This window comes from Myotis daubentonii, chromosome 5, assembly GCF_963259705.1.
Source record: "Myotis daubentonii chromosome 5, mMyoDau2.1, whole genome shotgun sequence".
In the NCBI taxonomy this organism is placed as follows: domain Eukaryota; kingdom Metazoa; phylum Chordata; class Mammalia; order Chiroptera; family Vespertilionidae; genus Myotis; species Myotis daubentonii.
In genome coordinates this window covers 38,115,032-38,138,734 of record NC_081844.1, presented here as the reverse complement: position 1 = coordinate 38,138,734, position 23,703 = coordinate 38,115,032, and the positions used below count along the sequence as shown (strand labels likewise).

The 23,703-nt window shown below is 46.0% G+C and overlaps 1 protein-coding gene and 1 pseudogene across 1 annotated transcript; both read right to left on the bottom strand.

Moving 5' to 3' along the window:
• Positions 1–1,897: 1,897 nt before the first annotated feature.
• NEIL2 (nei like DNA glycosylase 2) lies at positions 1,898–21,767 on the bottom strand. Its single transcript, XM_059697616.1, has 5 exons — positions 21,638–21,767; positions 18,664–18,803; positions 17,345–17,685; positions 5,308–5,504; positions 1,898–2,926 (listed from the first exon to the last, which is right to left on the bottom strand). The coding sequence occupies exons 2-5, from the start codon at positions 18,799–18,801 to the stop codon at positions 2,613–2,615; spliced, it is 990 nt and encodes a 329-aa protein (XP_059553599.1). The 5' UTR covers positions 18,802–18,803; positions 21,638–21,767; the 3' UTR covers positions 1,898–2,612.
• On the bottom strand, positions 8,527–10,203 carry LOC132235364 (citrate synthase, mitochondrial-like; annotated as a pseudogene).
• Positions 21,768–23,703: the final 1,936 nt, after the last annotated feature.

Genomic DNA, 23,703 nt, shown 5'->3' with positions numbered 1-23,703 from the left:
GTTTCCTTAAAAAACTGAAAATGGAACTCCCATTTGACCCTGTGATCCCACTTCTAGGAATATATCCCAAGAAACCAGAAACACCAATCAGAAAGGATATATGCACCCCTATGTTCATAGCAGCACAATTCACCATAGCTAAGATCTGGAAACAGCCTAAGAGCCCATCAGTAGATGAATGGATTAGAAAACTGTGGTACATCTACACGATGGAATACTATGCTGCTGTAAAAAGGAAGGAACTCTTACCATTTGCAACGTCATGGATGGAACTGGAGAGCATTATGCTAAGTGAAATAAGCCAGTCAATGAAGGAAAAATACCACATGATCTCACTCATTCATGGATAATAGAGACCATTATAAACCTTTGAACAATAATAGATACAGAGGCAGAGCTGCCTCAAACAGATTGTCAAACTGCAGCGGGAAGGCCGGGGAGGGTTGGGGGGCAGGAGGTAGGGGGGTAAGAGATGAACTAAAGGACTTGTATGCATGCATATAAGCATAACCAATGGACATAAGACACTGGGGGATAGGGGAGGCTAGGGGACTGTCTAGGGTGGGGGGATAAAATGGACACATATGTAATACCCTTTGTAATACTTTAAGCAATAAATAAAAAAAAAATAAACGTTTTAAAAAATAAATAAATAAAAGCAGTTATGGTGGGTATTTATATCCTAGGCCATATCTTCACTGACAAGGTCAACCTTTACCTTAACTGAGCCTATCTGTCTTTAAATAAACGAGGCCTGTGGCCCGACGGCTACGAGTTTGACATGCTTGGTTTACTCCACTCTCCCTGTGATGTTTTCCCCAGAGATATCCAATTGGCTAATTCCTTCACCTCCTCATTTAGGCCCACCCTGGTCATCCTATCACCACCTCTGCTGATCCTCCATCCTACTCTAAAGTTTTCCGGGAATATTTGTCACATTCTAATTTACCTATGATGTTTAGTGGCTGTTTTCCCTTGCTAAAATGTAAGTTCAATGACAACACGTCTTTGTTTTGTTCATGAACTTACCCCCAAGCATCTAGAATCATGCCTGGCACATACTAGGTGCACAATGAATACTTACTGAATAGCGATGCCGTCTGAGCCCGACAGAGAGGAGACTACAGTGTGTGTGCCATCGGCCCTTGTTAACAGTGTGACTCTAGCAAGTTCCTTAGCCTGTCTAGACTTGTTTCCTCATCTATAAAACAAAGGCAGTAAGAGTGAATACCTATCTTCATGTGTTTTGTTCTTGTTGAGTTTTATTGCAGCTTACATAAGAACTAGGCTAAATGCTTTACATGGTAAGCAGTCAGTACATATGAACTATTATACAGGTTATATAGGTCTGCCTGAAGAGGCTTCCCCACTGTTGACAACTCTCAATTCCTACGACAGAGGAGAGAAAAGAAAAGCCAGACATATCAGCCACTGTTTTTAATTCACCCACAAATAATTGTCTTCTACATGCCACAGACTGGGGCCACAGGAATAAAATCCATCTCTGCTTCCCCAGCTCTCCTGCCACTGCAGTGCCTGAGGGGCAGAAGGGCAGGTGTGCGCTCACCCCTTCCCTCTCCCCCACCTCGTGCCCCCTGCCTTTTTTTTCTCTTTCCTTTCTTACTGAATTTATTAGGGGACACTGGTTAGCAAAATTATACAGGTTTCAGGTGCACAATTCCACAACACATCATCTGTACACTATACTGTGTGTTCACCACCCCAAGTCAAGTATCATCACCATGTATCCCCCCTGTACCTTCCTCCACCTCCCCTAATCCCTGCCCTCTTCCTTTTAAGTGGATCCATCAGCCCACTTCAACAAGTCCTATGCAGCCAAAGAACTCAGTTACTTATATTTTAAGGACTATTCCTGCCAAATAAAGATGACAACAGGAAATGTCAAAGAGCTTTATTTAAATGTCCTAGTTTCTTCCAGCTATTGCTAACACCTTTACACTGTATCTCCACAACCTTGATTCCTGCTGGTTCCACATAGCAATGGTCACAAATATATCACCTTAGGAGGAAACAAGTAGCTTTGCTCTAAAGCCCACTGGGCACATCAGAAAGGTGGCCAGCTCCCCCGGCCCCCGCCCTTTCTCCTGGTGTCTCCATCCTATGGAAAAGGACCCAGGCAGGAGGCTGAATCCCAGCATGACCCTCATGCTACTCCATCCTCATCCCTGGATCTCTCCAGGGGGATGAAGAAAGATTATTCCATGTTCCTGATTCTCAAATGGAGGGCCTTAAAACAACCAAAGTTTCAAAACCAAAACCAAACCAAACAGAGCAATGGTGGGGCACAGCTATTTTCCACAGACTTATATTTTCATTAACCCACTTGTTCTGGGAGGCTTTTCCCATAACTGTCAACATAACTTTTCTCATCTTTCACAATGGCAGAATTAGGAAGAATTAACACTTAAAAAATAATCTAACCCTGTGAAAACTCAACTTCAGTGAGATGACTATCAACAGGACTGATAGCCCCCTGACCACCCTCACCTCCAACTCCTGCTCCTAGTCCCAATCCCTGCCCACACCCCCTTTCTTACACTCAAGCATCAAGCTCCCAGAAGGGCAAGGTTTTGTGAAGGGGCCCAAGGGCCCTAGGGAAGCTGGACTTGTTCTGGCTCGTCAGGTGGCAGCCTGGGCTGGCACTGGGGGCACCACCAGGTGAGCCTCTGGAAGCCACCTGGAGGCCCAAAGGCCTCCTTCCTGACCTGGTGCCCAGCAGGGCACTGCTCTTTCTGGTAGATCTGTGTGTGATTCTGTCTGCCCTGGAACTTGTCCTGAAGCCAGTCTGTACTGAACTCCACCACATGATCCACGAGGATCTCAAGTTGCCGAGGACTGAGGAGTGAACCGAGAGAAAGGGGATGGATCCCAGCTCTGTACAAGGCTTCATTCTTAATGATGTTCCCTGAAAGAAAGCGGGGAGAGGACAAGGGAAGAGTCAAGGACACGTCTATAATGAAGCCAGCCCACAAAGTTAATGAAGCAGACTGAAGCTGGTGTGAGGGCAGCAGGGGAGAGCCTGAGGAAGACGGGAGCCAGCTCTGCCATGTTCGGAGGCTCTTGGGTAAGTCTCGTAATCCTCAAGTTGATGTCCCTGTCTATAAAATGGGTTTGGTTTCCTAGCCGGTTTGGGTCAGTGGATAGAGCAGGGGTCCTCAAACTACGGCCCGCGGGCCACATGCAACTACAAATATTGTATTTGTTCCCATTTTGTTTTTTTACTTCAAAATAAGATATGTGCAGTGTGCACAGGAATTTGTTCACAGTTTTTTTTTTAAACTATAGTCCGGCCCTCCAATGGTCTGAGGGACAGTGAACTGGCCCCCTGTTTAAAAAGTTTGAGGACCCCTGGGATAGAGCATCAGCCTGTGGACTGAAGGGTCCCGGGTTCATATCTGATTAAGGGCACATGCCTGGGTTGTGGGCTCAATCTTCAGTGGGGGGCGTGCAGGAGGCAGTTGATCAATGCTCTCTCTCATCATTGATGTTTCTATCTCTCCCTCTCCCTTCCCCTCTGAAATCAATAAAAATATTTTAAAAAAATAAGTTTGGTAATACTTACTTTTAAGGTTGTTGTGAAGATGAAAGGAGATAAAATATGCATGGCCCATGTTACAGCAAAGTGGTTATCAAAACAGGCTCTGCAACCCGACTGACTACCCAGCTCATCCAGATCCTAGATCTGTGGCCCTGGCAAGTTTCTCCGCTTCTTTAGGCTTCAGTTTCCTTATCTGTAAAATGGGATGCTACCTAGCTTTTGTGAGCAGTAAAGAGAATTTACACACACAAATGCTGAGCACAGTGGCTGGTATATAGAGTAGTCAATAAGTAATAGCTATTATTATTGTTTAAAATGTCAAACATAATGCCTAAGATATAAAAGTGTTTAGGAGGTATTATTTTATTGTTTTTCTACTCCTGCTTCATTCCCTATAAAGCCAGCCTTGATCCCTTCTTCCAGAGTCAATAATTCTCTTCATAATGTTCCAACAATGCACTTTCTTTAATCTCTACCAGGCATTTATTTCTGTCTATCTCAAGTTACAGTGAACTAAAGTCCATGCTTGCTGAGCCGTTAAACAATAATCTCCTTAACCAGCAAAGGCTGGGCTTGGTAGAAGGCAAGCGTTCAGCACGTGTGGAGTGAATGGATGAATGAAATCACTGTTCTTTCCAAGAGCTTCATAATCACACTCATGGCTACACACAACACTTCTCTCTAAAATTCACTGGCAGACTACCTGGATTCCTGTCTCACTGTACCACTTATAGTAGTATGTCCTTTGCTTTAATTTCTTCACCAGAACAAAGGGAACACTAGTAAATAACCACCCTACAGAATAGCAATACGGATGAAACCTTAGCATATTAGAGTCACTTGAAAAATGTTGGTGCTTATTAGTATTGTTCATAATAACGATTTGTTAGTAGAGCACTAGCTCTTGCTATATATACCCTAAAGGCCACTTCTGCAAGACCCTTTGCTTCTCAAGGTGCAGGGACTCCCATGGTCCTAACATAAAATGCAAGGCCACTGTCTGGTGACTAAACCAGTGGGCCTCGTTCCCCCTTAGGAGGTGAGCTGCACCTGCAGCAGAAAAAATGTTGTCTTGGATATGGAGGTGACTGTCATCATTAGCTCACCCTATTGCCTCAGCAGCCAATCATAGGTGCCCCACTGCTGGAAATAGTCCAGCTAATTAGCTGTCCTAATTTTCAAATTGCTCAACTCTTCCCTCCTCCTCAAAATGCGCAGTTTCACTGAGCAGGAAAAGAGTTGGGAACGTGCCTCTTCACTTGTGTCTTATAAAATCCTAATGTAGAGCTGAGACATCTCTGCTTTGACTAGCAGGCAGCTCCATCTGCCCGAGAGCAGCCCCCATTAGCAAATGCACCGCTATCCATTAGCAAATTGCATGGCTTGGGGTTCCTAACAGACACCTATCAAGTACCCACTGTGTCTCAGGCACAGTGCTAGGCAGGGGAGGACTTAAGGGCAGATGAGACATGATTCTGCCTTTAGGAGGTCACACACTATGCTGTCAGGCAGACCACTACTGATAACAGAATTAAGATATGAATTCTGAAGCCAGGAAAGAAGTCAGAAACTGCCTAATCCAAGTGCCTCAGTTTAAACACGAGGGAAGTGAAGCTAAAGAGGGTACGTGATCACTGCAAGACCAGCAGTATTCACATGTGGGGTAGGTCTCCATTTTGTGTCTCCCAGATGAGTGACTTTTCTACTAAATAACTTGGTGGGGATCATCCCTTTCGCATCGGTCCTACCTAAGCCTGAGAAGCATCTTTGGTCCAACAGTGTATAGCAGACAGGCTGCTCCCGGCCCAGAGCTTCCAACGCTTGTCCTCGATGGAACTTTTCAGATAAGATGTCAGAGGTGGGCTGGACCACGGGGGAAGAGCTCCAAGACATCTGACAATTATAAAATGCCAGGAAGCCACCACCGCCAAAGTGCAGGACCAACCTGAGAAGAAGGAAAGATCGTAAGCACACAGAGCGCCCACAGTATTGTCAGGTCAAACGTCCATACTGCTCCCACGCCCGCCAGGGTTAACCTGGGGAAGCTAAGGTCCCTAAAGAGAAAAGGGATCTTTTATGATCATAAAAATTTCAGGGCTAAGTGGAGTAATTAAAAGAAAACAGATATATAGCTCTTCGTTTTTCTGATAATACATGTTCACTGAAGACAACTTGGGGTGAACAGAAAGGCCTAGAGTTCAGGAGCTGTGGCTACTTGCACAAAACAGGGCTTATTGGAAAGACAGACAGATGCGAAAGAGGCATCACTCCCAGTTTCAGGCAAGATTTACTGAGAAAGACACACCCAAACATACTTGCATGGGCTTCCTGAACCGCAAGGACAGAGGAGAAACTTTATGAACTCTGATAGGGAAATAATGGGTTACTTTGTAAGGGAAGATAATGGGGCTGGAACTGGACTCCACATTGGAAGGAGAATGCTATTCATGCAGCTGACCGGGATGATACTCTTCTGTGAAAGTAAAAGGGCGACTTTAAAGCAGTGGTTCTCAACCTTCCTAATGCCGCGACCCTTTAATACAGTTCCTCCCGTTCTGGTGACCCCCCAACCATAAAATTATTTTCGTTGCTACTTTGTAACTGTAATGTTGCTACTGTTAGGATTTGTAATGTAAATATCTGATATGCAAGATGTATTTTCATTGTTACAAATTGAACATAATTAAAGCCTAGTGATTAATCACAAAAACAATACATAATTATATATGTGTTTTCCAATGGTCTTAGGCGACCCCTATGAAAGGGTCGTTCGACCCCCAAAGGGGGTCGCAACCCACAGGTTGAGAACCGCTGCTTTAAAGGAACAGGAACTCAGAAACATCTATGCATAGTATCTGATGTGATTAATTAAATCAGTAAGGATCTCAAGACGGAGAGATGAAAAGGGCAGGCATAATAAGCAGCATTGGGTTTTGTAATATTGTGAAATCTAAAATGGATTAATTATGATAGTGCAACTGAAAATTACAAAACAAGTGTTAGGAAAGAATGATTTGAAACAAAATATACCTATTTTAATATGTTTTTCAAATATATATATTTTTTACTGATTTCAGAGAGGAAGGGTGTGGGAAAGAGAGAGACATCAATGATGAGAATCATTGATTGGTTGCTTCTTGCATGCCCCCTAATGGGAATTGAGCCTGCAACCCGGGCATGTGCTCTGAGCAGGAATTCATAGGTCAATGCTGAGCTACTGAGCCACACTGGTCAGGCAATATGTTTTAAATATTTATTAGTTTGGGGTTTTTTTGTGAATAAAAACATTTATTTTGCATTTTATACAGAACAACCTGGAATCTTCAACATGACTGTACAAGTCACCAAGGGGTTTATAGACAATGTATCCACCTGAACAGTGTGGTTCTGGGAGTTGGGGAGCCACACAAACACAGGCAGGAGTTGTAAGGTAGGAAGGGGGCACTGCAGAAGTGTATTTTGACCCTTTCTTAAAGAAAAGGCAGTAGAGCATTCTAAGTCACTGAAAACCTGTGCAGACGGGGCTTCTAAAACCAACACTATACCCTGAGCTCTTAGGGATGGGGCAGGCAGGATAAGGACCTTGATACATAAAGGGATACTTTCTTGTGGCAGGGGATGAGGAAGGAGGCTTACCATTCTTAATGCCCTCAGCCCTAGGACCTGATATTCAAAGGAGAGCATGTCAAACTTAAGTCATTTCCCTGCTCAAAAAAAGGTGCTAGTAACCCTGGGACCATCAAAGGGACATGATGGTCATTCCCAAGTTCCTATTCTAAGGCCCACACGTACTGAAATAAAGGGGGGGAAAGTCAGAGAGTAATGGCCAGTTCATGTTAAGCGCTGATAAAGCCGAATGACGGGAAAGACCCATCATCAGACAGTGGTTTCTACAACCCGCTGAACGAGGAGGTCTCTAGTAGGGACCAAGGCAGGGAGGTCCGGAGCATCCTCAGCTTGAGGTGCAGCATGTACAGAAAATCTCAAAGGAGGCATTAAAGTAGTGAGGACTAGAATATTTCCAGATCTTAACTTTTTATGGGATTATTTTTAAAAGAGAAAAGAATCCTGACCAGTTTTACTCAGTGGTTAGAGTGTCAGCCCCAGGACCCAAGGGTCTAGGGTTCAATTACAAGTCAAAGGCACATACTTCGGTTGCAGGTTCCCCAGCCCCAGTAGGGGCACATTCAGGAGGCAACCAACTGATGTGTCTCTCTCATGTTGATGGCTCCCCCCCCCCCCCTCTTCCTCTCCTCCTCTTCCTCCTCCTCCTCCCACCCTTCCACTCTCTCTAGAAATCAATGGAAAAAATATCCTCAGGTGAGAATTAAAAAAAGAGAGAGATAAAAATCAAATAGAAACACCAATCAGAAAGGATATATGCACCCCTATGTTCATAGCAGCACAATTTACAATAGCTAAGATCTGGAAACAGCCTAAGTGCCCATCAGCAGATGAATGGATTAGAAAACTGTGGTACATCTACACCATGGAATACTGTAAAAAAGAAGGAATTCTTACCATTTGCAACAGCATGGATGGAACTGGAGAGCATGTGTGACCTCCTAAAGGCATAACCCTATGCTAAGTGAAACAAGCCAGTCAATGAAAGAAAAATACCACATGATCTCACTCATTTATGGATAATTAAGACCATTATAAACTGATGAACAAAAATAGATACAGAGGCAGAGCAACATCGAACACACTGTCAAATTACAGTGGGAAAGACAGGGAGGGTTGGGGGGGTGGGTAAGAGATCAACTGAAGAACTTGTATGCATGCATATAAGCATAACCAATGGACACAAGACACTGGGGGGTATGGGAGGCTAGGGGAAGGTCAAGGGGAGGAAAAAAAAAGGAGACATATTTAATACTCTTTGTAATACTGTAAGCAATAAAACAATTTTAAAAAAAAAGAAAAATTAAATTAAATTAAAAAATCAAATACCGGGTGCCAGTAACAACGAATTTCATAACCATTATAGTCACCTGGAAGCATAAAAAAATGTCCAAAGCATGTCCAGCTAACTAGGAAGTGTCTGTGCACATGGGAGAGGGCAATGGGGCTTGGTAGAGCTGACAATCCAATAGGATTCCTATGGAAACAGAAGGGGCAGAGTCCTGGTCTGCTGGCCTACTGAAGGCTGGGCGGAGTAGAACCAAAAGCTCTGGAGTAACTACAGATTCTCTGCAATCGGCTTTGACACAGGGAAAGAGGAGCCAGATTCTCACTCTAGAGATGGGGGCGGGGGGGGGGGGGGGGGCAGATCTAACCCACACCACATGCATTAGTCCTGGTCATCCTACAGCTCATGGGCAACTCATTCCCATCAGGGGAAAGGAGCTAGTTAGGGGAAAAGGGGTCACTTTTCATCTTTTAAAGTCTTCATTTATATTTTAACCTCAAATGTATTATCCGTGTCTCAGATTCAATTTAATCTTAAGTCTTTAAAAGCTCCCTGAAACAAAACCATACTTTTTTTCAAAGTTCCTTCACTTCTGGTAGTTTTCCCTCAGTCCCCAGTTTTGCCCCGACTTAGAATTACAAACTTCATCAGACCATCAGTGCCCATGGACTTGGGCCTCTCTAGAGGGAAGCCTAGAGACTGGCTCCGGATGAGCTGTGCCAGTGCATCCAATGCTCATGACACCCCAAACAGACTGCGTAGTTCTCTTTTCTGTCATGCCATCATACTAGGGCATCATCCACATTGGGCCAAGGATTCCTGGCCTTCACCTGCTCTAAGAGGGCACTGGGCACCATCTTGTACAGCTGAGCAAGCAACTTAAACATGGGGTCATGAGGCAGGTGTTTCAGAGCAAACTCTTGCTGACACATGTATCAGGATCAGTCTTCCTTAGTAGTGCATGGCCATAGCCTGGGACAACCCATCCTGAATTGAGTGTGTTCCAGATGTAGTCTCATCTGACACACCTTTGCCAACTTCCTTCTGTAGATGCGTCAGCCAAACAAGCACTTTCTGATTTGCCAGTCCATGCAGGGGCTTTGCTGGCCCGTTCATGGCTGCTGTGAAGGACAGGCAGGGATCTGAAAGGGCACTGCCCGTAAGTGTGGTGGTATGAGCACCTACACTGCCAACTTCATGGTCACTGTGGGTGGTGAGGTACAAGCACATGAGCTCAGTAAACTGAGCATAGGCATAGCCTAACATGTTGGTGAAATTGTGGGACGAGTCTAGCTTAGTCAATGGCCCAGTAATGCTGCCTCCCAGTACAGATTCTAGCAGATCTTTGCAGCAACACAAGGTAGCGTTGCAATCAGATCCACACAGTTTTTGTAAATCAGAGTCAATAATTGGTTCTGTTGACACCCTCTGCATATGCTCAGGCAGTTACTTCCACTGTTGAGGGCTGTAAGGACTGCACGGAGCTGAGACATGGGGTGTAGATTAGTGGGAACGTCGTCCAGCATGGTGACCATATGGGGAGGCTGAGCTGCCCTCTTTGTCCACTCTTTTGAAGCCAAGATACCTGTTCCTCTACTGGGATTGGCCCAGTTACCAGCAGCCAAAATAAGCCCTCCTGCAGGGGTTCTTCCCCACCCTGCCCTTAGCCTCCGACAGCAGTTTCTGGCATTCAGGGATACTGTAGCCTCAGAAAAGGATCAAGAACTGATGTTTCCTATACCAGTTTCTTCATGCCTCTCATGCCACCAGACATCCTGTCCACAGTAATCTGACCACCACCTTACTTTTCAGAACAGCCAATAGGTCTTTCAAATTCATGCCTTGCAGCAAAAACAAGACAGGATATATTCTTGGCTCCAGGCAGAGAGTGGGGAAGAGCTGCTGCAGAAATGAGAGCAGCTGCTGGTGAATGAGGTTCTTAATTAGTTTAATTATATATAATTAACTACATAATCTAGTTAATTAACAACCTGGAACTAAAATTCACTACTTTAGCAAATGCAGGAAATGGGGTGGATGTGACAGAAAAGAGATAGGGAAGCAGAAATATGTTAACACATTGTTTGCGGGTAGTTTTTATCGCGCGCTAACAGGTGGCGCGGGCCATTTTTGCTAATTTTTTGCGCAAATGGCAATGTTCAGTAAAATTACGATAACTTTAGTTTACGTATTTATACGTTACCCGCATTCTACCGCTAGTCTATAAAAAACGTATTAATACGTGTCCCGCGGAGAACCAAGATGGCGGCATAGGTTAACGCCGGAGTTTGCTGCTTTGAACAACTACTTCAAAAGTGAAACTAAAACACGGAAGGGACATCACCCAGAACCACAGGAACGCTGGCTGAGTGGAAGTCCTACAACTAGGAGGAAAGAGAAACGCATACGGACACTCAGAGGAGGCGCAGTGCTGAAGTCAAATTCTGAGGTGCGGAGTGCGCGGAGCGGGCTGGCGGCGGAGGGCGCGGTTGTTGTTTTCAATCGGGAGGGAGTCGCAGACTCTGAGCACCAGATCCAGGCGAGTCTTTAGGGACCCAGACTCAAACGGGAGAAGCGGGACTGTCTGGCTTCGGTCAGAGCGAGTGCAGCTTTCTCTCTGAGCTTTGCAGCGGGTGCTGGGACTCAGAGAGGCAGAGCCCCTGGGGACAGGACTGAGAGCCGCCATAACTGCTCTCTCCGGCACACCCTGTTGATCCTGTGCGACCCGCCCTACCCAAGCCCTGCACAGAGGCATTTGCCGGATAGCCTCAGGCAAAGGCTAGATTAGCACCTCCCTAGAGGACAGAAGTTCTCTCACTGCTGACACAGCTGATTCTCATAGCCACTTGGCCTGGAGGTCAAACCCTCCCTGGAATTAGCTACAACAATCAAGATTTATCTATAAGACTGCGAACAAAGACCACTAGGGGGTGCACCAAGGAAGCATAACAAAATGCGGAGACAAAGAAACAGGACAAAATTGTCAATGGAAGAAATAGAGTTCAGAACCACACTTTTAAGGTCTCTCAAGAACTGTTTAGAAGCTGCCGATAAACTTAATGAGATTTACACGAAAACTAATAAGACCCTCGATCTTATATTGGGGAACCAACTAGAAATTAAGCACACATGGACTGAAATAACGAATATTATACAGACGCCCGACAGCAGACCAGAGGCGCGCAAGAATCAAGTCAATGATTTGAAATGCGAGGAAGCAAAAAACATCCAACCGGAAAAGCAAAATGAAAAAAGAATCCAAAAATGCGAGGATAGTGTAAGGAGCCTCTGGGACAGCTTCAAGCGCACCAACATCAGAATTATAGGGGTGCCAGAAGATGAGAGAGACCAAGATATTGAAAACCTATTTGAAGAAATAATGACAGAAAACTTCCCCCACCTGGTGAAAGAAATGGACTTACAGGTCCAAGAAGCACGGAGAACCCCAAACAAAAGGAATCCAAAGAGGACCACACCAAGACACATCATCATTAAAATGCCAAGAGCAAAAGATAAAGAGAGAATCTTAAAAACAGCAAGAGAAAGAAACTCAGTTACCTACAAGGGAATACCCATACGACTGTCAGCTGATTTCTCAACAGAAACTTTGCAGGCCAGAAGGGAGTGGCAAGAAATATTCAAAGTGATGAATACCAAGAACCTACAACCAAGATTACTTTATCCAGCAAAGCTATCATTCAGAATTGAAGGTCAGATAAAGAGCTTCACAGATAAGGAAAAGCTAAAGGAGTTCATCACCACCAAACCAGGATTATATGAAATGCTGAAAGGTATCCTTTAAGAAGAGGAAGAGGAAGAAAAGGGTAAAGATACAAATTATGAACAACAAATATGCATCTATCAACAAGTGAATCTAAGAATCAAGTGAATAAATAATCTGATGAACAGAATGAACTGTTGATTATAATAGAATCAGGGACATAGAAAGGGAATGGACTGACTATTCTTGAGGGGGAAAGGGGTGTGGGAGATGTGGGAAGAGACTGGACAAAAATCGTGCACCTATGGATGAGGACAGTGGGTGGGGATTGAGGGAGGAGGGTGGGGCGGGAACTGGGAGGAGGGGAGTTATGGGGGGGGAAAAAAAAGGAACAAATGTAATAATCTGAACAATAAAGATTTTTTTTTTTAATATATTTTATTGATTTTTCACAGAGAGGAAGGGAGAGAGACAGAGAGAGTTAGAAACATCGACGAGAGAGAAACATCGATCAGCTGCCTCTTGCACATCCCCCACCAGGGATGTGCCCGCAACCCAGGTACATGCCCTTGACCGGAATCGAACCCGGGACCTCTCAGTCCGCAGGCTGACGCTCTATCCACTGAGCCAAACCGGTTTCGGCTGAACAATAAAGATTTAATTAAAAAATAAAAATAAAAATAAATATTAAAAAAAAAAGATTTAAAAAAAAAAAAAATACGTGTCCCGCGCTCTACTACACTGGTATAACGTATAAATACGTAAAACGTGTAAACACGTTTCCCGCATACAATGTGTTAAAGGTCTCATCTCAGAGGGGTGGAGGAGAGTGACCAAAATGCCAGTTTCAATAATAAGGGAGAAGAGTTATTAATGTAATGCTATTTAAAATTTTTATGGTTAATTGTCAAATGTAACTGAAAAATAAATTTAAAAAATTTTAATTTGCTGGTTACTAACTCAGAAAAAACATGGGTATAATTTAAAGATAAATTATTACCAACAGAAGGAAGTTAAATAGCAATACTTCTAAATTAACAGGGGGAAAAAGCAGAAAAGAGACAATAAATCCCACAAAAGAAAAGGAACATGGTATAATGAAATGTTAAGTAGAAGAAAATCCGAACACCACAGTTACCCCATCTGAAAACAAAGAGTTTCAGTTTGAGTTTAAAGAGATACAAAAGCCTGCCTTGCAGTTCATAGGAGACATACCTACAACTAAGTGAGAAAAGACCACTGGGTGGGAACAGAGTGGCACTATTAACATCAAGAAAAGTAGAATTCCAGATGAAAGAGAAAAGTGTCCTTGCCCTTTCTGTCTGTCTGATTGTGGCAGATAAGACTGAATGGGGAAATACAGGAGGGAAAAAAAATAAAAAGAAGAAAAGCAGAATTCAAGACCAAAGGCAATGAGAGGGGATGCTGTTTAAGAATGAAGCTGTAAAGAACCTACAAGTCAGGGAGCCCTGCTGCCTGGGACCACAGGTCAGCAAAACACATATAAAAAATGCTTAGAAAGACAAGAAGACACTTTCTAAAACCACGACTACCCTGGGGGACTGGAACGCTCCTCTTCCCACGCTGGCATATTAAATAAACAAAAAATAAGCAAGGACAGAGAAAAGTTGAGTTAACTTTTAAAAGCCATTAACCTGCTCTTAACATTTACAGAATGTTTTACTTTGAAGGAATACTGGGGTCCAACCCCAGCAGGTCCAGGGGTCCCCAAAGGTGTAGACGGAGTCAGCGAAGAAGGAATGACATGGAGACAGTGTTCAGTTGATCAGCAGCCTAGCCAGGATCTCTAGCCAAGTTCTGGTCAGGATCTCCAGCCAGGTTCTGTGTCCATGTTCTCTTGCTAGGTTCTCCAGGTTCTCCAGCGAAGTTCTGCCAGTTTCTGTACAGGATCTTTTGCCATGTTCTCTCCAGCGAAATTCTTCTGTCTCTAGAGAATGTTCTGTGTAGGTTCTGTGCCTAGGTTCTGAGTGTAGGTTCTGTGCCTAGGTTCTGAGTGTAGGTTCTGTGTTCTGAGTTCTGTCTCTTTCTGTCTTGTTGCATGTGTATTTATACCAGTTGATTCCAATCCTATCAATCTCTATTCCAAAGGTTAGGGCGTTTCTTATCTCCATTCCAGGGAGTAAAGATTATGTAGCTTAAGCATGATTGTTCGTAGTTAAAATGATTAATTACCCGCCTAGCACTTAGTTGAGGGGTTTTATTCCCTCCCTAACTTCAGGGGAAAATCCCTACCTGGGGAAACAACCTTTCTCAAAGAGGTGACCTTGGTTAAAACACATAGTGCCAAGAAGGTGAGCCAACATATTAAGAACCATATGCCATATATGCCAGGTCCCTTGAAACAGCAAGGATGGACCGGCTCCCAGCAAAGGAACATACTACTTTCATTTATGTACATAAAGTATAAGCAAAGGTCAATTGTGTGTTCAGCTGCAAATCTCAATGCCAAACGTAGAAAATGTACAAGCTTTGATCATAATACTGACCATCCTATATAATAAAGAGGTAATATGCAAATTAACCCTCACACCCTCACAAGATGGCTGCCTATGACCAGGCCAGCAGGGGGTTTAGTGAGGGATAACCAAATGACTGAACAGCAGGCTGTGTGGGGTGACCAGGCTGGCAGGGGGGCTGTGAGGGGCAACCAGGCCAGCAGAGAAGGGCAGTTGGTGGCGACCTGGCTGGCAGGGTGGGCAATAAGCAGCGAGCAGGCTGGCAGGGGGGGCAGTTAGGGATGACCAGGCTGGCAGGGTGGGCAGTAAGAAGTGAGCAGGCCGGCAGAGGGGGCAGTTAGGGGTGACCAGGCAGGCAGGTAGGTGAGCGATTAGGAGCCAGCGGTCCAGGATTGTGAGAGGTCAGGCCTGACCCCAGTCTCCGGGGTCAGGCCTAAACCGGCAGTCAGACATCCCCCAAGGGGTCCCGGATTGGAGAGGGTGCAAGCTGGGCTGAGGGGACCACCCCACCCCTGCACGAATTTCATGCACCTGGCCTCTAATAACCCAATAAAAATGATGACCCAAGCCCTAGCTGGTTAGGCTCAGTGGATAGAGCATCGACCTGCAGACTGAAGGGTCCCAGGTTCGATTCCAGTCAAGGGCATATGCCCAAGTTGTGGGCTCGATCCCCACTGGGGGGCATGCAGGAGGCAGCCAATCAATGATTCTCTCCCATCATTGATGTTTCTATCTCTCTCTCCCTCTCCCTTTCTCACTCTCTCTAAAAAAAAAAAAAATCAATAAAACATATTAAAAAAAAATGATGACCAAACACTCAACCATTTGGACAATTAGGAAACACTCATTTGAAGGGAGAGGGGATGGTTAATCATCACCCAAGAATATTTTTCCATTGATTTTTCAGAGAGAGCGGAAGGGAGGGGGAGAGACACACAGAGAGAAACATGGATGTGTCACATTAATTGGTTGCCTCCCACATGCACCCCGACCAGGGCCTGGGATGGAGCCTGCAACTGGGGTACATGCCTTTGACCAGAATCGAACCCAGAACCATTCAGTCTGTGAGCTGATGCTCTATCCACTGAACAAAACTGGCTAGGACAGGAAATACTCTTACATATAGAGTATATAAAACTAACATTATTTATTTGAAAGACCAACAATGTAGATAAAACTCTGGCAAGCCTAATTAAGAAAAAAGGTGTTGGGAGACAAAGTAATATATAAAACCCAAAAAATAAGAAGGGAGACATAACTTGACAAGACTTTAAAAGTAAGAGAATTGTATGTGTTAACTCCATGACAAATCTGAAAACCTAGGGGTGAGCTCTGTTAGTGGAAGAGCATTTAAATTCCCCTAGTTGGAGATCATTTCAGAAATCAGCCCTGAGCCGGCTTCAGGCAATGAGAGGTTTGCTGGGGGTTTCTGAGAAAGCTCTCCTTGTCAGGACGTTCAGAAAGAGCCCTCTCTCTTCCTCTTTCCTCTTTCTTTGTGGACATAAGGTCTGGAACTGCAGAGCCTCTTGCTGCTGGTCGAAGGACAAAAGCAACACGTGGAAAAGTGCAAAGACAGGAGAATCACAAAGACCCTCAAGCCAAAAGCTGGAAACTGAGTCGACGCCAAAGTCCACCCTCCCTCTGAACTTCCAATTATGTGAACCAAAAAAATCTCCTCCCACTTTAAGCCAGCCTGAGTTATGGTTACAGTCCAAAGATCCTACTGCCCGACATCATACCACAAATAAAGACTATAGTTCTGAGCATAAAAAAAAAAGAGAGACTTTAGAAAATAGAAAAGCAGTGTGACTTGGATAGAAGAGGCCTTCTTTAGCAAGAGGGGTCAACTTAAAAGTTATCAAGAAAAATATGGACTTATCGAGGTGCTCACTTGGTAAGTTATATAAATGTCAAATCACTATGTTGTACACCAGAAACTAATACAATATTCTATGCTAACTGTAATTGATGGGAAAAAAAAAGCATTTTACAAAACACTGACATTGACTACATAAAAATTAAAAATCCTGAATGCCCACAGGCACATTGTGTCAAAGGACACAGACAGGAAACCATACTGGGACCACACACATCACAAAGGCTAATACACAATATCCAAAAGCTCCTACAAAGTGATCAAAAGCACACAAACAATCCAATGCTAGTAAGAATTCAGCAAAGCGAGAGAGCACCTTTGCAAGGCCTTAAGAATGGTCCACAGGAAGAATGCTCATTCTCTTGGACCAGCAATGACTCCTCTGGATGTGTACAGTAAGGAAATAACCCTGAACATGCAGAGAGTTTTATGAACTAAGGTAGACTCAACATTAATAGATTAAGAACTGGGACGATTCTGTCCCTAGATTCAGAGGGCACTCGTCAAGCTGTCCAATGTTCTTCAGAGACCTCCACCCCCCAGGACCACGTCCGTTGGGAAGATCTCCCCTTCGCTAAGCTGACCCAGGATGTGACCCTTCCTCTCCGGGTGCAGACCACAGTCTACTTTCTATGACAAATAGACAGAAAATTGTCTTCTCTCTCCTTGGATGCTGACTGCCAGAAAGCAGGTTGGACAGCCACCTGAGTGTGCCATACCCTGGGGGCCATGTTAATACTGCAGACCCCACTGAGACGCAGACAGACACAGCCCACAGCCCACTCCACCACACCATTACCTTGGAATGGGGTCCCTCCAGTCACCCCTCTTGTTTGCTTTCTTTGCTCTGGAGAATTCGTTCACCCAAATGCTGCCAAACAGACCAAAGCTGACCTGCAGCCACCTCTCAGCACCTCCTGCTGGGCTGTCTCCCCCCAAACACTCAGAACCATTGTCTCCACTGTCGGACTGGGAAGTCTGGTCTGAGATCTTCTGACTGTCTGGACCCAAGGTCTGCTTTTGGTCCCCAGCCTCTTTCTTCCTCTCTCCTTTTCCTAGAGGTTCTGGCAGTGGGTTGTTGCTGGGAGACTTGGTTTCTTCATCTGGATCAAATCTAAGGAATAATTTCTTTCGGTGGACCTAGAAAAAAATAACGTGATCTAAGCCTTTGCTTAGAGATGTGTTTGTACACCACCCTCTCCCCCCCCCCCCCCCCGAAATTCCTATGTTCAAACTGTAACTTGCAATGGGATGGTATCTGGAGGTGGAGCCTCTGGAAGGTGATTAGGTCTTGAGGGTGGAGCCTTCATGAATAGGATTAGTGCTCTTGTCCCTTCCACCATGTGAGAACACAGGGAGGTGACCATCTATGAGCCAGGAAACGGAATCTGCCAGCACCTTGATCTGGAATTTCCAGCCTCCAGAACTGAGATATAAATTTCTGGATTTGTAAGCCACCCAGTCTGTAGTATTCTGTTACAGCAGCACAGAAAGATAGAGGCTTACAGACCCAGAAAGAGGAAGACTAGAAGAGGTGGATGAGCCATTGTAACATGAGCCAACAAGAATGGGGGCAGAGTTGGAAAATAAAGGAAGACTTGCTCAAGCAGGGGAGCAGCATGGCAAAGTATGGGCAAGGAGGACTGTTAGAGGAGTTCCAGAATGTTCAAGATGATTGGAAGAGAGATCTGGGGCAGGGGCAGAAGTGTGCTAGAGAGGGAGGCACGAGTCAGACCTCAAGGGAATTCTGACTTACACTCAGGGCAAAGGTGAGCAGGCTGGAAATGACATCAGAAGGCTATGCTCTTTCCTTACATCCTTGCTGGCCTGTGGGACTAAACATGGCTCCCAACCAAAGGTGCACATCAGAGTCAGCTGAAGTGATCTATCTCCAGCTTGTGTATTTTTTATAGTTTCATGGGCCACTGCAACGCCCACTTCTGGCTGAGAAATATCAGACTGAAAGAGGAGCTGCATGGAGTCCTAGCATGGTTGTCTTAGGCTCAAGGAAGTGATGGCGTGGAAAGTGCCGAGATAAATTCTAGGGGCGGCATAGGATATGCTGAGGGAGTCGGTCCACCTGTGGGAGGTATGACCACCAGACGATGATGGACTCACCTGGGTGTCCTGGAGCCACAGGGACTGGAAGCTGGCAGGGTTTAGCTTCTTACTGCTGCCCCCTGTCTTGACCACCTGCTGCCCCACAAAGGGGGAGGTCAAATGGTGAAACTTCCTCACTGATGGCCCTTCTGGCATCCCTGCAGGCGGAAATGATGTAGCTAGTTTCTCTCTAGCACAGTGATGGCGAACCTTTTGAGCTCGGCGTGTCAGCATTTTGAAAAACCCTAACTTAACTCTGGTGCTGTGTCACATATAGAAATTCTTTGATATTTGCAACCATAGTAAAACACATATTTTTGATATTTATTTTATATATTTAAATGCCATTTAATAAAGAAAAATCAACCAAAAAAAGGAGTTTGTGTGTCACCTCTGACACGCATGCCATAGGTTCACCATCACTGCTCTAGCATCTCTGCTGGGTGTCAAGCTCTGAGCTTTCAAGCAGCTATTTTTTGCCACCAACTTTTAACAGTATATATGACCAAAAAGGGAGCGTGGCTTGGGAGGAGGGTCAGATCAGAGAGCGGAACCAGCTGAGCCAGCTTCCCAGGAAGGGTTTCCTTCCAGCTCCTCTCCCCCTTCCTCATGTGGCAAACAATTGAGCACCTACAGAGTGCTAGACAGCGCTTCAGGGTACCCTCTATTTTGATCCTGTGGCAGCTTGAACAGGAGTGGACCCCTGTTTCCTTTTGCCTGGACTGTGGCCTCTTACTCATCTCCACACTGTCTCTGGCCTCCTCCTTCCTCCCCCAAAACCAATCCAACCCACTGTTGCTGATGTATTCCCCCCTCCTTTTTTCAGGAAAGAGATGGTCACTCTAGGGAAAACTGTAAGGGACACAAAGACACAGATGTGGATTGAGCCCTCCCAGGACCCCCTCACAATTAAGGGTGCTGTGTATGTGACAACCACAGTGCAGAGCTCAGAATCATGACAAGTGCAGACACAGAGTCATGTGGGTTCAGAACAGGGAGGGGTCACTTCCAGCTTAACTACAAATATTTATCCCTGGTAATGGATAAACAGCTGGGGTTCCATTTTAACCCTGAATCAAATCCCTGCCCCAAATCATCCAAGTTCACTGAGAGCTTGTGTAGGAAGCATTCAGATGTTTGAGTCTGAGGTCTGCACCCCAGCTTCTCAGACACAGGAGTACCGCCCCCTATCCCCCTACCCAGGACACGCTATGTAACTACCTGTTTCCTCACCTGCACAGGGACTCTATACGTAAGGATGAAAATCCAAAACTCCAAGTGGGTACCTGGCATGGTGGTAGCTAGTGTATTTCAGCAATTCTAAAAAACATTTTAAAATCCCTGAAATGGGGATGCCTCTTACAAGCCATGCTTTCTCATAGCTTAATTAGTAGTGCATTCAATAAATGTGCACTTTAAATTTGATGGTGTCTGAGAGTCACTAAAATGTAGTAATATTCCCCTAATCAGGCCTTCAAGACACTCAAGAGTCTATAGCAGCGGTTCTCAACCTGTGGGTCGCGACCCTTTGGGGGTCAAACGACCCTTTCACAGAGGTCGCCTAAGACCATCGGAAAACACATATATAATTACATATTGTTTTTGTGATTAATCACTATGCTTTAATTATGTTCCATTTGTAACAATGAAAATACATCCTGCATACCAGATATTTACATTATGATTCATAACAGTAGCAAAATTACAGTTATGAAGTAGCAACAAAAATAATTTTATGGTTGGGGGTCACCACAACATGAGAAACTGTATTAAAGGGTCGTGGCATTAGGAAGGTTGAGAACCGCTGGTCTATAGGTACAAAACTGGAAACTTGCCTTAGCTGGTTTGGCTCAGTGGATAGAGCGTTGCCCTGTGGACTGAAGGATCCCAGGTTCAATTCCCATCAGGGCACATGTCCGGGTTGCCGGCTGGATCTCCAGTAGGGGGTGTGCAGGAGGCAACCAATCAATTATTCTCTCATCACTGATGTTTCTATCTCTCTCTCTCTCTCTCCCTCTCCCTTCCTGAAATCAATAAAATATATTTAAAACAAACAAACAAAAAAACTGGATACTTGCAGCTGACCTTACCCTCGGCCAGCTCTCTGTGCTCAGGTCATCTCCAAAGGAGGAAGCTTCTGGACAGGCCTCCCTCTGACATGCACCTAATCCTTAAAGTCCCTAGACCCAGGGCATGTTTAAGTATATTTTTGGAGATGGAAAACTGAGCAGCAAATTGCCTCTACCATAGCCTTAAAAGATTAAAACGAGAAGGGGCACATTTTTTTAACCCTCACTGGAGGATATTTTTCCACTGATTTTTAGAGAGTGGAAGGGAGGGAGGAAGAGGGAAACATTGATAGGAGAGAGACACAAGGCTAAGTTGCCTCCAGCACGCCCGCCACTGGGGTCCAACGAGCCTGCTACTCAGGTTTGTGCCCTTGACCAGAATCTAACCAGAACCAGCGACCCTTCAGGCCGAGGACCACGCTCTGTCCACTGAGCCCAAGCTGCAGGCGGGACGCAGGTCTGAAGGGGAACCCACGCCTGCCCTCAAGCCCCCTCAAGGCCCGGCTAAGGGCTCGCAGCGGACCCACTGCACCAGGGGAGAGGAGCGTCACCGTCCTCCTTTCGAGGGAAATCGCTCCCTCCCGTGGGGAGTCACAAAGGAGGCTCTCCCCAACTTTCTGGAGGTGAGGGGGCTGAGAGGTGGGCGCAGGGACCAGACTGAAAGGCCCCGAGGAGCCTCTGGGAGGAAATGCGGGGAGGCGCGGTGGTAAGGAGCCCCCCGAAAAAAGAAATTTGGCCAGGGGTGCGGGTTCCTTGGGGATGCTTCTAAAATTTTCGTGATTCGAGTTTTTCCGCTGATAACAAAGTGACGACAACGCGCACGGGCAGCGGCAAAGCTCGGGACAGGGGGCCACTCCGCGCACCTCCGAGGAGGGAGCCACCGCCTCTCCCGGCCCACGCGGAGGGCGGGCGGCTGCACTCACCGGCTCCGGCCCGCAGCCCCGGGGCGGGGGCGAACGCTGTCCCAGGAGCAGGGAGCCGGCTCCAGCCCGAGGCGGGGAAGGGGGTGTAGCGAGAGGGTCCTCACGCTTGTGTGGACACGTGACTGTTTGGGGGGCGGGCGTACAGCGGGGCTCCGCCCCCGGGCGTGCGTAGGAGGCGGGGCTCGCCTCTGTGAGTGGGCGGGGCTATTGCGTCAGTCGGGGGCGCGAAGCTCTGGGAGCTCGGCGCCGGGGGGCGGGGTCTAGAGCGGGACGGGGCCCGGAGTGGGGAGGGGACTGGAGCGGGGCGGGGCGGGGTCTAAAGCGGGACGGGGCGGGGTCTAGAGCGGGACGGGGCGGGGTCTAGAGCGGGACGGGGCCCGGAGTGGGGCGGGGCCCGCCTTTGGTGGGGAGAGTAGGAGGCTCCCGTGGGTGTCCTCCAGGTCCCGAAGGAACCAAGGTTGGGGATAAAAAGCGGGCGTGGAAGAAGGACAGTCAGAAACTGAGAATGAGCGGACGGTGGAGAAGAAACGCAGCGCCTTTGGAACGTTTATTGTCTAACGAAGACAGAGAGTTACAGGGAAAAGTTAAGTGACTTTGTAAACAGGAGGACTTGGGGTGGTTCAGGCAAAGGCAAGCCTTTAAGTTGCTTTTGCTCAGCTTCCGAGCCTAAGTGAGGTCATTGTGAAAAGGAAACAAGTTGTCAAGAAGTTCTCATGACATCCTTAAAGGATGGGATCTTTAACTTTATATAACTTGAATATTATAATTGAAATTTTTTCCATAAACAAATGTTACCTTAAAGATCATATTTGTATATTAAAGTTTCATTTCAAAGAATAAAAAGATAAAATAGTAGACTGTTTAAAAATAATTATGTTCCGTGTTGTTAGTTCTCCAAAGAGCGTGGGGAACCTGCACAGGAAAGCAGGCACCATGGGCCCCAGCTGGGAGGGCCCTGCGGGGGGAGAGGGGCGGTCTTGGCCAGCACAGGAAGTCAGGCCCAGTCCCTCCTTAGATGGTGTCCTGCTGATTGGGAGGGAGCCGTATAGTATAGATGGCCTTCTAGGGAAGGGGCTTGGGCAGGAAGTGAGGAGAGAAAGGCTGGGATGGCTTGGGATACGGCGGGAGCTCAGCACAGAGGAGCCTAGAGACAGACTGGATGAGGTTTGCAGGCATGCAGTTTCCAGGAGGTATCCAGCCTGCTGGTCTCTTTCCATATCTGGCCTCTTCTGGAGACCAACATCGTCACCACAGGATGGCCCCTGCTGTAGGATCAGGCACACCCAACAATAGCTTTCAGAGCCCCTAATTCCCCATTCTGTAGACTCTGGCTGAGCTGGGAAGGACCTACAATCCTTGGCTCACTGCTTGGAATGAATGCCTGGTGGCTAAGAGGCCTCTGCTGAGAAAAGCAGAGTTGAGAAAAGCAACGGTTCATAGCTTGACCGTCATTTATAACAATAGTTGTTTGTTGAGCACATATTATGTGCAAGGCACTCTTCTAAGCTCTTTACATAGATTGCCTCATTATTAGTTGTGGGAAGACAAGCAAGTCACAATACCGCAATCTACCCATGTATTAAAGTGGGATATCTATTTCATGATGTTTTTATGGAAATATTAGAAAGCAGGGATTCTCAAACTTTAATGTGCATATGAGCCAGCCTGGAATCTTGTTTAAATGCAAATTCTGACTCAGGTTAGGAGCAGGGCCCAAGATTTTGCCTTTCCTACAAACTGCCAGGTGCTGCAGCTGCTGCTAGTTCAGGGACCATATTTGGAGAAGCAAGGACTTAGAGCACAGTACTTGGCAGTTGGTAGGCACTCAATAAATATTCTTTAAATGAATCATTAAATGAGATTATTAGATGGGAAGCATCCATAAATTGTAAAGCGCTGTGCAGGTGTATAGAATCATCATTCTAGGACAGTCAGACTGGGAAATCTGCCTGGAAAAGGGCAGACTCCTAGGAGAGTAACTGTAGAATAGTACCTTAGGACATTATTTCTGCATCAGGCTATTGGGGCCCACATCCCATCACTCAGCAGGCATAGCTCGAGCAAAT